This window comes from Scyliorhinus torazame, chromosome 2 (assembly GCF_047496885.1).
Source record: "Scyliorhinus torazame isolate Kashiwa2021f chromosome 2, sScyTor2.1, whole genome shotgun sequence".
Taxonomy (NCBI): domain Eukaryota; kingdom Metazoa; phylum Chordata; class Chondrichthyes; order Carcharhiniformes; family Scyliorhinidae; genus Scyliorhinus; species Scyliorhinus torazame.
Window position 1 is genome coordinate 173,963,429 of NC_092708.1, and position 13,018 is coordinate 173,976,446.

General features: G+C 42.2%; 1 protein-coding gene across 5 annotated transcripts in view; it reads right to left on the bottom strand.

The window, feature by feature from the left end:
- The window catches only part of LOC140393862 (calcium-responsive transcription factor-like), a 79,800-nt gene that overhangs the window by 25,369 nt on the left and 41,413 nt on the right, over positions 1–13,018 (bottom strand). For all 5 annotated transcript variants that reach the window (XM_072480437.1, XM_072480400.1, XM_072480426.1 and 2 more), the window contains 2 exons: positions 8,279–8,518; positions 6,698–6,860 (listed from right to left, as the gene is read on the bottom strand). In XM_072480437.1, coding sequence (XP_072336538.1) covers positions 6,698–6,860; positions 8,279–8,518 — 403 coding nt within the window. The remainder of the gene's footprint in view (positions 1–6,697; positions 6,861–8,278; positions 8,519–13,018) is intronic.

A 13,018-nucleotide genomic window follows, 5' to 3' on the forward strand; every position in this document is an offset into this window, starting at 1 on the left:
CTGGTTACGATAAGTGTGAACGGTGGTTACAGACTTACAGTATGTGGAGTTCAAATGGGCATTCTGCATATGTGAACCAAGGAAATAGACTGCAAGTGGGTATTTGACTAGAGAGCAACACAATTGATTATATGTTGCCCAAGGTCCACGTGCACTTCCAGTAGGCAGTAATAGAACGTAGAACATAGAACATACAGTGCAGAAGGAGGCCATTTGGCCCATCGAGTATGCACCGACCCACTTAAGCCCTCACTTCCACCCTATCCCCGCAACCCAATAACCCCTCCTAGCCTTTTTGGTCACTAAGGGCAATTTATCGTGGCCAATTCACTTAACCTGCACGTCTTTGGACTGTGGGAGGAAATCGGAGCACCCGGCGGAAACCCACGCAGACACAGGGAGAATGTGCAAACTCTGCACAGACAGTGACCCAGCAGGGAATCGAACCTGGGACCTTGGCGCTGTGAAGCCACAGTGCTAACCACTTGTGCTACCGTGCTGCCCATAAATACAGGCAGGATCAGGAACTCTGACTTATCCCTACCCTTTCTTGTGCAACATCACTGAAATCTGCCCCAGCTGTTACTCCATCTGAGTTCAGTATAGATGGGAAATCATACTGGCACTGACCAGAAGACATTCAGTATTTATTTAAAAAAATACAAGAGTTTCAACCCCTTCTAGCTGCGGCATGATATGCCACAACCTGAGTTAATGTTTTTTCAGGGAATGAGACAAACTGGGTTCTGGTCATGAACTGAAAAGCACTAGTCACTCAACTAGCGTCATGTCAACCATTGCTGAATGAATCTGTGCAGGCTCATGACCATAAAAATGTTTCCCATTTGTGTCTGATTCTCTCTTGATTTACAATACAGATGTGCCACACTAAGCCAGATTCTGAAGTCTCTCTGTGAAAAATAAATTCATTGGATTGTACAGGATAATTAACGACCTAGTCAAGCCTCCTTCCGCCTATCCTCATCAAACTCTACCACCATAATCTTCCATTTTTCTCCCTCATATATTATCCAGCTTGCCCTCAAATGCATCTTTACTATTTGCTTCAACCACTCCAAGATTTTGATTCTGGTATAATATTTCTAAGGAATTTAGTATAGGGTGGACTAATGTTTATGAACTTTTAAGCTAGCCACTTTTAAAATGGTCAGATGGAACTTGTTAGAAAATTAGCGATCAAGGTAGTTGGGGAATAGGAAAGAAGTTGTTGATAAAGAAAGATTGTTTTATGACGGAGTTTCTTGGAGTCTTGAGCTGAAGCTGTCTTAATGACCACAATACCACGAGGTGTTTGTTTTTAAAGCAGTTTGAAGGAATATCTAAAATCAGCCTAAGATGATATTACATTTAAACAAATCGATCTTTGCTTTAATTGATCTGTACAGAGAGGGAAACCTTTATTCCCTGATATTATGATAGGATGTGATTTTAAAAAAAATTTAGAGTACCCAATTATTTTTTTTTCCAATTAAGGGGCAATTTAGCATGGCCAATTCACCTAGCCTGCACATCTTTTGGGTTGTGGGGGTGAGACTCCCACACAAACATGGGGCGAATGTGCAAACTCCACACGGACAGTGACCCGGAGTCGGGATCAAACCCAGATCATCAGCGGCATGAGGCAGCAGTGCACAGCATGCAGCCTTTCAGATAGGATGTGATCTTAACCGTTACTTTTAATAGCGGGGCTTGGGTTAAGATATGCTGACAAGAGAATGTGACTTTATTTATTGTTTCTCTGTATCTGGAAGGAAATGTACATTTGTTTGTGATGGAATATAAACTTCTGGAGTTTATGACCCATAAAGCAAGGGTTGTTGTAAAGGTGGGGGTGACAAAAGATGATTTGTGTCCTATAGCTAATAGGAGCAGTGGGATGAATTTGGACCATCTCCAATAAAGAGGAATGGGAGACTGAGAAATGGAAGTTGAGAAATTGTCATCCTTGTTGACACAGGGCTTCGGAGCATGACTCTTCTGGACACAGTTCAACATCACTTTAAAGACCGGGCACTCCTGGCTGCCCTCACATTCTACTCACTGTAAACTGGAGGTCTTCCAAAGGTCTGTCTTAAGTTCTGTTGCCCATGTCCTTAGCCCCTGTGCTTGCTGATCCAAACTGGCACCTGTACAAGGCTCAATTTAAAAAACCGCATCCTTGTTTTCAAGTCCTTCCGTGGTCTTGCCTCTCCTTAACTCCGTAATCTCCGCTAGCCTCACAATCCTCGGAAATATCTGTGCTCATCTAATTTTCTCTTCAGCATTCCTTTGGGATCTCGACCATTGTCTGCCAAAAGTCTACTTTACTGCTCAATATATGTGCTGTGATTCCCATAGCTCCACATGCTATAAGATTTGCCTTATCAGCAATCTCAAAAATAGGACCGCACCTCCCCCCTCCCCAACTGAGTCCCATTACAGGAGGTGGTGGCGACATAGTGGTATTCGCACTGGACTAGTAATCCAGAGACCGAGGGTAATGCTCTGGATACATGGGTTCGAATGGTGGTGGAATTTGAATTCAACAAGAAATCTGGAATTAACAGTCCAGTGGTGACCATAGTTGATTGTTGTAAAAACGCATCAGGTTCATTGATTTCCTTTAGGGAAGAATGCTGAACCCAGTCTGGTTACATGTGATTCCAGACTCTCAGAAATGTGGTTGACTCTTAACTGCCCTCTGAAATGGCTTAGCAAGCCACTTGGGTGTATCAAGTCATTAAAAAGTCTCAAAGGAATGAAACTGGACAGACATTTTCAGCATGAACGTAGGCACCAGAAATGACAAAGGCAAACTCAGCCTTGTCGACTCGGCAAATTTCTCGTTACTAACATCTGGAGGCTTGTGCCAAAGTTTGGAGAGCTGTCTCAAACACTCGTCAAGCCCAAATGTAGTCATACTCATGGAATCATACATTACAGACAATGTCCCAAACACCACCATCCTTGGGTATATTCTGTCCCACCAACAGGACAGAGATGGTGACACAGGGGTATATAGTCGGGAGGTAATTGCCCCGAGTCTCCTGAACATTGGCTTTGGACTCCATGACATCATCAGGCATCATAGGCAAGGAAACGTCCTGCTGATTAACACATAGAGGTCACCCTGCCGCACCCAATGAATCAGTACTGCTCCACGTTCAGCACAACTTGGAGGAAGCACTGAAGATGGCAAGGGCGCAGAATGGACTCTGGAGGACTTCAATATTCATCACCAAGAGTGGCTCGGAAGCACATGAGATCACAGAGTCTTAACGGACATTATATTAGACGGGTCTGCAACTGGTGGTGAGGGAACCAACAAGAGCGAAAAACATACTTGACCTCATCGTCACCAACCTGCCTGCCGCAGATGCATCTGTCCATGACAGTATCAGCAAGAATGACCACCACACACAGCCCTTGTGAAGACACTCTCATAGTGTAGTGTGACACTATCACCGTGCTAAATGGGGAGATTTTGAACAGATCTAGCAACTCTCTGGGCATCCTAGAGGCACTGTGGGCAATTAGCAGCACCAGATTTGTACTCTACAATTTGTAACCTCATGGCCCAGCAATCCCTCACCCTACCATCACACCATACCTGATTTAATGAAGAGTGCAAGAGGGTCTTGCCAGGAGCAGCACCAAGCATATGTAAAAATGCCAACTTGGTGAAGCTACAGCACAGGACTACTTGCATGCCAAATAAGCGATTCCACAACCAACGGATTAGATCTAAGGTCTGCAGCCCTGCCACATCCAGCCGTGAATTGTGGTGGACAATTAAGTAACTCACTGGAGGAAGAGACTCCGCAAATTTTCCCATCCTCAATGATGGGGGAGCCCAGCATATCAGTGCAAAAGATAAGGCATTTGCTACAATCATCAGTCAGAAATGCCGAGGGAATGATTCATCTCGGTATCCTCCTGAGATCCCAGCATTGCAGATGTCAGTCTTCAGACAATTCTGTTCACTCCACGTGACATTAATAAATGGCTGAAGGCACAGAATACTGCAAGGGCTATGAACCCTGACAATATTCTGGCAATAGTACTGAGACTTGTGCTCCTGCACTTGCCATCCCCCTAACAAAGCTGTGCCAGTAAAGTTACAACACGGCATCTACCCAGCAATGTAGAAAATTGTCCAGGTATGTCCTGCACACAAAAACAGGCACTAATCCAACCTAGCCAATTACTGCCCCATCAGTCTACTCTTGATCATCAGTAAAATAATGGAAGGGATCATCAACTGTGCTATCTAGCAGCACTTGTGTGAGAATAACCTGCTCACTGATGCTCAGCCTGGGTTCTGCCAGGGCCACTCAGCTCCTGACTTCATTACAGCCTTGGCTGAAATATTGGCAAAAAGCTTAAGAGGTGCAGGGAGAGTGACTACCCTTGACATCAAGGCCACATTTGACAGATGGCATCAAGGAGCCCAAGCAGAACAGGATTCAATGGGAATCGGAGCAAACTCTTCGCTGGTTGGAGTCATATCTTGCACAAAGGAAGGTGGTTGTCGTTGTTGGCGATCAGTCATCTTAGCTCCAGGACATCACTACAAGTGGTCCTCAGGGCACTGTCCTAGGCCCAACCACATTTAGCTCCTTCATCAATGATCTTCCCTCCATCATAAGGTCAGAGGTTCGCTGACGATTGCACAATGCTCAGCACCATTTGCGACGACTCAGATGCTGAAGCAGCCTGTGCCCAAATGCAGCAAGACCCAGATAATATCCAGGCTTGGGCTGACAAGTGGCAAGAAACATTTGCGCTACATAAGACAATGACCATTTCCAACAAGAAATCCAAACCATTGTCCCTTAACATTCAATAGCATTACCATTGCTAAATTCCCCACTTTCAACATCCTGAGTTACCACTGACCAGAAACATAACTGGACTATCCATTTAAATTCTGTAGCTACAAAAGCCGGTCAGAGGCTAGGAACCCTGCAGCGAATAACTCACCTCCTTACTCCCCAAAACCTGTCCACAATCTACAAGGCACAAGTCAAGTGTGTGATGAAATAGTCTCCATTTGCCTGGATAATTGCAGCTCCAACAACACTCAAGAAGCTCATCATCTAGGGCAAAGCAGTCGGCCTGATTGGATCCCCATCCACAATATTCAATATTCGCTCCCTCCATCACCAACGCACAGTGACAGCAGTGTGCACCATCTACAAGATGCACTGCAGGAACTCACCTGAACACAACCAACTGAAAGTTCCCCTTTAAGCCACATAGCATTCTGACTTGAAAGTATATCGCCATTCCTTTACTGTCACTGGGTCAAAATCCCAGAACTCCATCTGTAGCATCACTATTGGTATACCTACACTACATGGTCAGCAGCGGTTCAAGAAGGCAGCTGATCATCTTCTCAAGAGAAATCAATGATGGGCAATAAATGCTGGCCTTGCCAGAGAAGTCCATATCCATCGAAGGAATTACATTTTTTTAAAATAAGGCCCACCAAAGCTACCATGTGGGCTGATGGCTACCATGGTCAGATCATTGCTTGATGTGTATCACTCAGTCAGAGAAGTGCCCAGTATACCTCAAATTACCCCAGAAGCATACGATATTTTAAAAATTTGAGCAACAAGTGAAGTTACTTGGGGTAAGCTGTGGCTATGCAGTGACAGCACAAGTGATTTTCCCACAAACAGAATGCTGCAGTCAAGCCAAAAAGATGTTTTGCCTACCAAACAAATAAGTTATGTTGTATACGAATTTCAGTGTTGGTGCGTTACCAGATACGTAAGCCATATTTCTCAACAACTGGTGGATTGTTTCAAATAGCATGACCCTTCAGCTATTTGGATTAGGCAGAGTACTGACTATACTCAACCAACCCGACTTTTCAAAGCTCCAAACATAATGTTGAACATTAGATGCGATTCCACAACTGGGTAGCATTCACGGAACCAACGCCAAGTGTGCTAAGAAATACATTAACAACCAATTTAAATTTGTCAGCTGAGTTTGTAATGTGGCTCATTCACGTTTGCTGGAAACCACATATATTCACATGCAGGGGACAGTCCCCTGCCGCCATAGGAATATGTCTAAGCATTGCACCTTTTTTGAATTAAACAAAAGCCTGGTGGACAATAGATTCCTGGGTGCATCCTCCTTGGCAACACCTCAATCAGTCAACTTGCCAACTGATCAGCTCCCTTTCTCATATGGGATAAATTGCAGCTCCCTTTGAAATTTGGCATTCCTGCATCTGTCTTGATGAGTGGAAGATGAAAAGCTTTGACAGCATGTCTCTTTTTCCACAATACGCAAACAACTAAAATTATAGCTGCTGCTGTACACCTACATCGATTATAATGTTCAAACAATATTTTGCCTTAGCTAGAAAATTAAACAAAACATCTCAATGAAGTAAATGACAAACAAAAGTATTAATTCGCACAAAAAACTATAACCAGGATTAGAACTTTTTCTGGTTGGGAGTGAAAAGTACAAGTCTGCTACCCATGACGTGTCTGGAATGGAAGGCCTGTTGAAGACATATCCAATAGAGTGGGGAAAAGAGGGAGAAAACCATTTGTTCCATATGCAATAACAATCCAACTTGTGTGTGAAGGTTGAACAAATCAGGAAGAATCTTTCACCATGCCCCCAGACCAAATAGTTACTTGCACATCAGAACAAACATATATCTTACTGCTGCAGTCATCGATCCGGATATGTACTCCAGCTCGCCTCTCTGTAGTGCTAACTGTGCTTCGTGAATGTGGTTTTTGATGTCATTGACAGTCGGAAAGAAGGAGAGGTTGTGTCTCTCAGGAACATCATCAGGTTTAAATAATTCCCTTTCCACAAATTTTCTGCACAAAGGAAAACAGGTTATCAATTACAGACCAGCATTTCAAAATCCAATAGGACAAAGCCTAGCCTACTTAGCATCAGGAAATAAAACAACCGTATACAGTCCATGCCACACATTGGTGACAAAGACGAAATAAGCAAGATCCAACTGGTAAAGTCTTAACCAAATAAAACACACATCTGAGGTTAAAGACTGCTTGCAGGCCAGCCAAAAATTGGATGATAACTGGTTTGGTTTGGATTTGCTTGACTGGTTGTGAATTCTCCCCATTCTGATCCATTTATATCGAAACAAAAATGGATTGTGAGAAAACAGAATGTAGCCAACAATCATTAACTCTTACTTTTTTTGAATACTTTATTTGTCGCTGGGTCAAAATCCTGGAACTCCCTCCCTAACAGCACTTTGGATAGAGCTGTGCTACACAGATTGCAACGGTTGAAGGCAAAGGTTCACCATCACCATCTCAAGGACAATCAGGATTGGGCAATAAATGCTGGTCTTGCCAGCAACACTCACATCCCATGAATGGGTGGCACAGTAGTTAGCACTGCTGCCTCACAGCGCCAGGGACCCACCTGGGTTCAATTCCGGCCTTGGGTGACTGTCTGTGTGGAGCTTGCACGTTCTCCCTGTGTCTGCGTGAGTTTCCTCCGGGTGCTCCGGTTTCCTCCCACAGTCCAAAGATATGCAGGTTAGGCGGATTGACCATGATCAATTGCTCCTTAGTTTCCAGGGATGTGCAGGTTAGGTGAGGTTATGGGGTTACGGGTATATGGTTGGGGTTGTGAACCTAGGTAGGGTGTTCTTTCAGAGGATCGGTGCAGACTTGATGGGCCAAATGGCCTTCTTCTGCACTGTAGGAATTCTATTGTTCTATTCTATGGAATGAAATACAAAAACAATTTATGGTTTTTAATCCACATGCCTCACAATGTCAGATTCAATATTTTCTTCCAAACACTTTCCCTGATGTCACCAGTATTCATTTTGTAAATGAAAATCTTCAGAAAAAACAAAAATAAGCAAATGGATTTTAATCACAAATCTCGGCATCCAAATTTGAGAAATAAATCTTGCTGACAGGAGAACACGCTTTAATATGCAATATAAATTCAATTCCTACATATGAATGCTGGATTTCCACTGAAGGTAAAACATAACAGAGTAAATATGACATCATTCACATTAAAATCATTAACCTTTCACTTTTTGAAACGTGTTCAGAGCTTTTGTATTGTGACCAAGAACTCCCATTTGATAATACAAATCTTCTGTACAGATCAGGAGAATTATTAATGTGGGATTCTTTACATACTGTAATGATATATGACTTTATCATCATTGCATTGCACTGCAAGTATATTTTCTATACTAGTCTAAATTTTCCCGAAGCATTGGAAAACAAAGTTGTACCTTAACTGCTTCCGGACCATGTAGACTTGGTCAATTCCCTGAACAACCAGTTCTCTAATCTTCTCAGTGACACGTGGGTGCAGGCGAGAAGGCAATATCCCATTTTCATCTATCATTCCAACATCTTCCTCTTCAACGGAAACAAATGGCAGAGGTGGTGGTGGCGGAAGTGGTGGTAAATAGGAACCGTCTTGATCATGGTACTGGTGAGCCTGTGGTGTGGGTAATTGGACATACCACCTGTGGCAACATGAATATGGTCACTAACATTGTGGGTAAAACCTGTCAGTGGACAGAATACAATTCTGGAAACAATTCCCAGCCAGGACCCACGCTAGAGTTTCTATAAATCCTAAAATATTTCATCAGCTCACCTGCAAATTGAAAGAGGTAACAATTATGATCATTTCAAATTCTCAACAGAAAATTAACCTTGTGCTGCAAGAAAATCATGTGCTCAAATGTAATTAAAATGCAATAGTTCCTATCCCTAAACTGTGCAATTCTAAATTGAGGCATAGATTACAAGAGCTAGGAAATGATATCAAACCTATGTAAATGCTATTTCAGTCCCAGCTGGACTACTGTATCTAATTTGGGGCACTACACATCAGGAAGGACATAAAGGCGCTAGGGAGGGTTCAGAAGAGTACTTCCAGAATGGTTCCAGGGATGTGGGATTACAGATACATGGATAAACTATTTTATGATTCTATAATTCTAAAATTTATCAGTGTACTGTATTGCGCACCATGTCATTATCTAGCTTTTTGTACTGCTGTAGTATGTCACAGATGTAGCTAAATAAAGTAGTTTGCCAGGAACAACATTTCCAATGTGAAATAATAGATTCTATAACTGGGTTGCAGCATCAAAGCAAGTTTGATGCTTCAATTGCAACTTCAATAGTGGTAATTTACTCTATAGACACGATTTGTACATATCTTCAATCCTGTAATAAAAAGTAGAGATTGGGTGTGTAATGTCCTTATCCAAGCATGGATAGGATAATAGAAGCCCCGAAATACAAGTTAGGCAAGCAACTCTTATACTTAAACAAACTACAAGGTCATGGAAGTAGAACCCTGATGATAATCTTCAATGCCAGAGATACTGTAGTCACTTCTATGCCCATCCTCAAGTGCCCCAAAGACTCTTTTCTTTTTAGAGGGGCAACTGTGAAATGCTAAACCTTCTATTTCTCAACAGTCTCTCTCACCCAAATATTAGGTAGTGTTTCTCAAAAAAAAAATCAGATACAATCCTCCATTGAGGTTCCTTCAACACTAGGGCAGACAGTGATTCAGTCATTGCTGAAAAGAATGCAAGAATAAAGGCCAGCGTTCTGGTGTTTCAATGTTCACCTTATGTTGCAGACCCTCCTTTGCTCTGAGAGGACTATTCTTTACTGATTGAGGTTCTAGCTAGGTATTCTAACGGCCAAAGCTAGGCATTTCAGAATGATTTTCACAATAGTTTTTTGAAGCAAGTGTCGTACCCATGTCAAACAAATCTTCAGTAATTTCAACATGCCTTTCTGAAGAGCTAATGGCAAACCGTTACAATTTTAATTTTTTCTGGGCACGCTTGGCTTTATCACAGATGACAATATTTTTGATATTTGGTAACTTAAAAGACAAGTAAACCTGATGGAAAAGCTCCTTAAACACACAGGGCTCCTTGGCGACTATGTCTGTCCAGACTGTTTTGAAACAGATTTGTCAAATTAACCCTTGCTGAAGTCTATAAAGGATAAAATGACTGAAAAATTGGTGGACTTGACTACTAATGCCATATTTGTATTTTTGAAGACTGTACTTTAATATAAATTAATAACGATAGTCTCCCCAAAGGCATCAACATCCACCTCTTTTGTGGATTTTCATAGGATTTCTGGCGGCAAAGCATAATTTGGAGAAAATAACTTAAACAAATGTATGCATTCACATAAAGGTCCCAAGTTTACATCACAAATGAATGCAAGGAAAATGGTGTCCTAGCCAGAAGGGAAGTAATTAGCAATGGCTGGAAAGTTGAACAGTGAGATATGTCTTGAGGATTTTAAGCGGAGAAGAATGAGATGAAGAAGTTCAAGGAGAGAACTCCGAAGAGTGGCAACAGCAGTCAGAGGAAGAGGAAGCAGTAGAGGCAGCTGCAAAAATGGTTTTGGTATCTGACATACCACCTGCTATTGCTGTTTGACAAGATTAGAGGGACTGAATGAGGGGATTGGGGAAAAAAAGACGGATAACCCTCGCAGTTTTGGCTTTGGCAAGTGAAGCACAACAGCTAAATTGTAAGAATAGCGGGATTGCAGGAGGGTAAAGGAATGTGCTTAAGGGAGTTGAGAAAAAAGATAAAGGTGATAAAATTACACAATTGGTTACCTCTGGTGACACTGAACGCCATTTTATGTGTCCCTTGATCTTATTTTTAAATGTTAACAAATGCTACTTTTAAACAACTTTCAATACTGCTGGTACTGTAAATCCAAGCAGCAACATAAAAATGGCAAATTCAATGAATCTACAGACTTGTCATAATGTTAGAAATCGTGCAAGGGGAGATACACAGCTAAATTGAGTGGAGACAATTTTCAACTGATGCAATTAAACCAGCCAACACTGATCATGACCAATTATATTAATCCAAGGTCAGTTAAATGGATTTAAAAATTAATGACCACAGGCAGAAGCAGAAATGTACAAAAATCTAAACAAAAATGCACTGGATTCATAAATTGACCAGCATCACTAGATCTGTCAAATATTGACCGATGTGGTTACTGAAAAAGGACCATTCCTTCATATCCTGAGCTTTATATGTCCAACACCAAAGCTGCATTGGGTTCCAATACTGGGAGAAAAAATATTTTTATGCTTGGATCATGACAGCAGAACAGTACCAATCCATAGGATGAATATTGTGATTAGCACTTTAAACAATTTTGTGGACCCTGGAAGATCCCCATACTTTCTCTCAGCCTTGTTGGATGGCAAGAACTTCAGCTTTACTAGGGAATTCTTGGACAATTCAGTCCACTTTCAGCTGATCCAACTCTAAAATGGCATTCTTTTTAATTATTAATTCACGGGAAGTGGACATCATTGACAAGGGCGCCATTTATTGTACATTGTTTAATTCTCTTGAGAAGATAACAGTAAGCCTTTTCAAAGACAATGGAGTGGCTTTTGCTAACCTATTCCAGAGGGCAGGTAAGAGTCACGCACATTGCTGTAGCTCTGGCGTTACATATGGGAAATTGGGCAAGGATAGTAGCTTTCCTTCCCTTAAGGAAATTAGCAGACCAATGGGTTTTTACAATAATCTGGCAGTTTACAATACTTTAGGGATACTAACTTTTTTAAATCCAGTTTAATTTAGTGAACTGAATTCAAATTCTCTAGTTGCCATGGTGGGATTTGAGCTCATGTCTCTCAGTCATTTGTCCAGGTCTTGTTGGGATGCGGGTGTTGTAGCAAGGCCAGCATTTGTTGTCCTTGCCTAATTGCCTTTCAACTGAGTAGCTTACTGGGCTATTTCAGAAGGCAGTGAAGAGTCAACAATATTATTGTGGATCTAGTCATGTGCATGCCAGACGGGCAAGGACAGATTTCCTTCCCTCAAGTGCAAGTTTTCTTTTGTGGATGTGGACATCGCTGGCTAAGCTAGCATTTTTATTGCCCATCCCCAATGGCTCTCGAGTAGGTGGTGAGGAGCCGCCTTCTTGAACCACAACAGGCCATGTACAGCATGTACACCCACAGTGCTGTGAGGGAGTGATTTCCAGAATTTTGACCTGGGGACAGCGAAGGAACAGTGATATGTATGCGGCTTGGAAAAGAACTTGCAGGTAGTGGTGTTCCCATGCATCTGCTGTTCTTGGCCTTCTAGAACTCGCAGGTTTGGAAGGTGCTGTCGAAGAAGCCTTGGTGACTTGCTGAAGTGCATCTTGTAGATGATGCACACTGCTACCAATGTGGTGGTGGAGGGAATGGATGTTGTAGGTAATGGTTGGGGTAGCAATCAAGAGGGTTGCTTTGTCCTGGATGGTGTTGAGCTTCTTGGTTTTTTAAAAAAAATATGTTCATGGGACGTGGGCATCACAAGTTGGGACAGCATTTGTTGCCCATCCCTAATTGCCCTTGAGGGGGCAGTTAAGAGTCAACCATGTTGCTGTGGCTCTGGAGTCCAGGTAAGGATGCAGATTTTGTTCCTTAAAAGGACATTAGTGAACCGGATGGCGTTTTACGACAATTGACAATGGCTTCATGGTCATCATTAGACTTCTAATTCCAGATTTTTATTGCATTTAAATTTCACCATCTGCAGTGGCAGGATTTGAACCTGGGTCCCAGAGCAATAATCTGGGTCTCTTGTTTACTAGTCCAGTGACAATACCACTCTGCTACTGTTTCCCCTTCCAGTTGGATCTGTACACATCCAGGAAAATGGAGAGCATACCATCACATTCCTGGCTATTGCCTTGTAGATAGTGGACAGGATTTGGGGAGTCGGAGGGGAGTTACTTTCTGCAAATTTCCAGTCTCCTTTTTTGCAGTCAGTATTCATATGGATGGTTCCGTGCAGTTTCTAGTAATTGATTACCTCCAGCATTTTGATAATGTGGAATTCAGTGATAGCAATGCCTTTCAATGTTTTTTTGTTGTAGATAATCATTTCCTGGCACTTGTATGGCACAAATATTTCTTGCCATTTATCCGCCCAAGCCTGAACGTT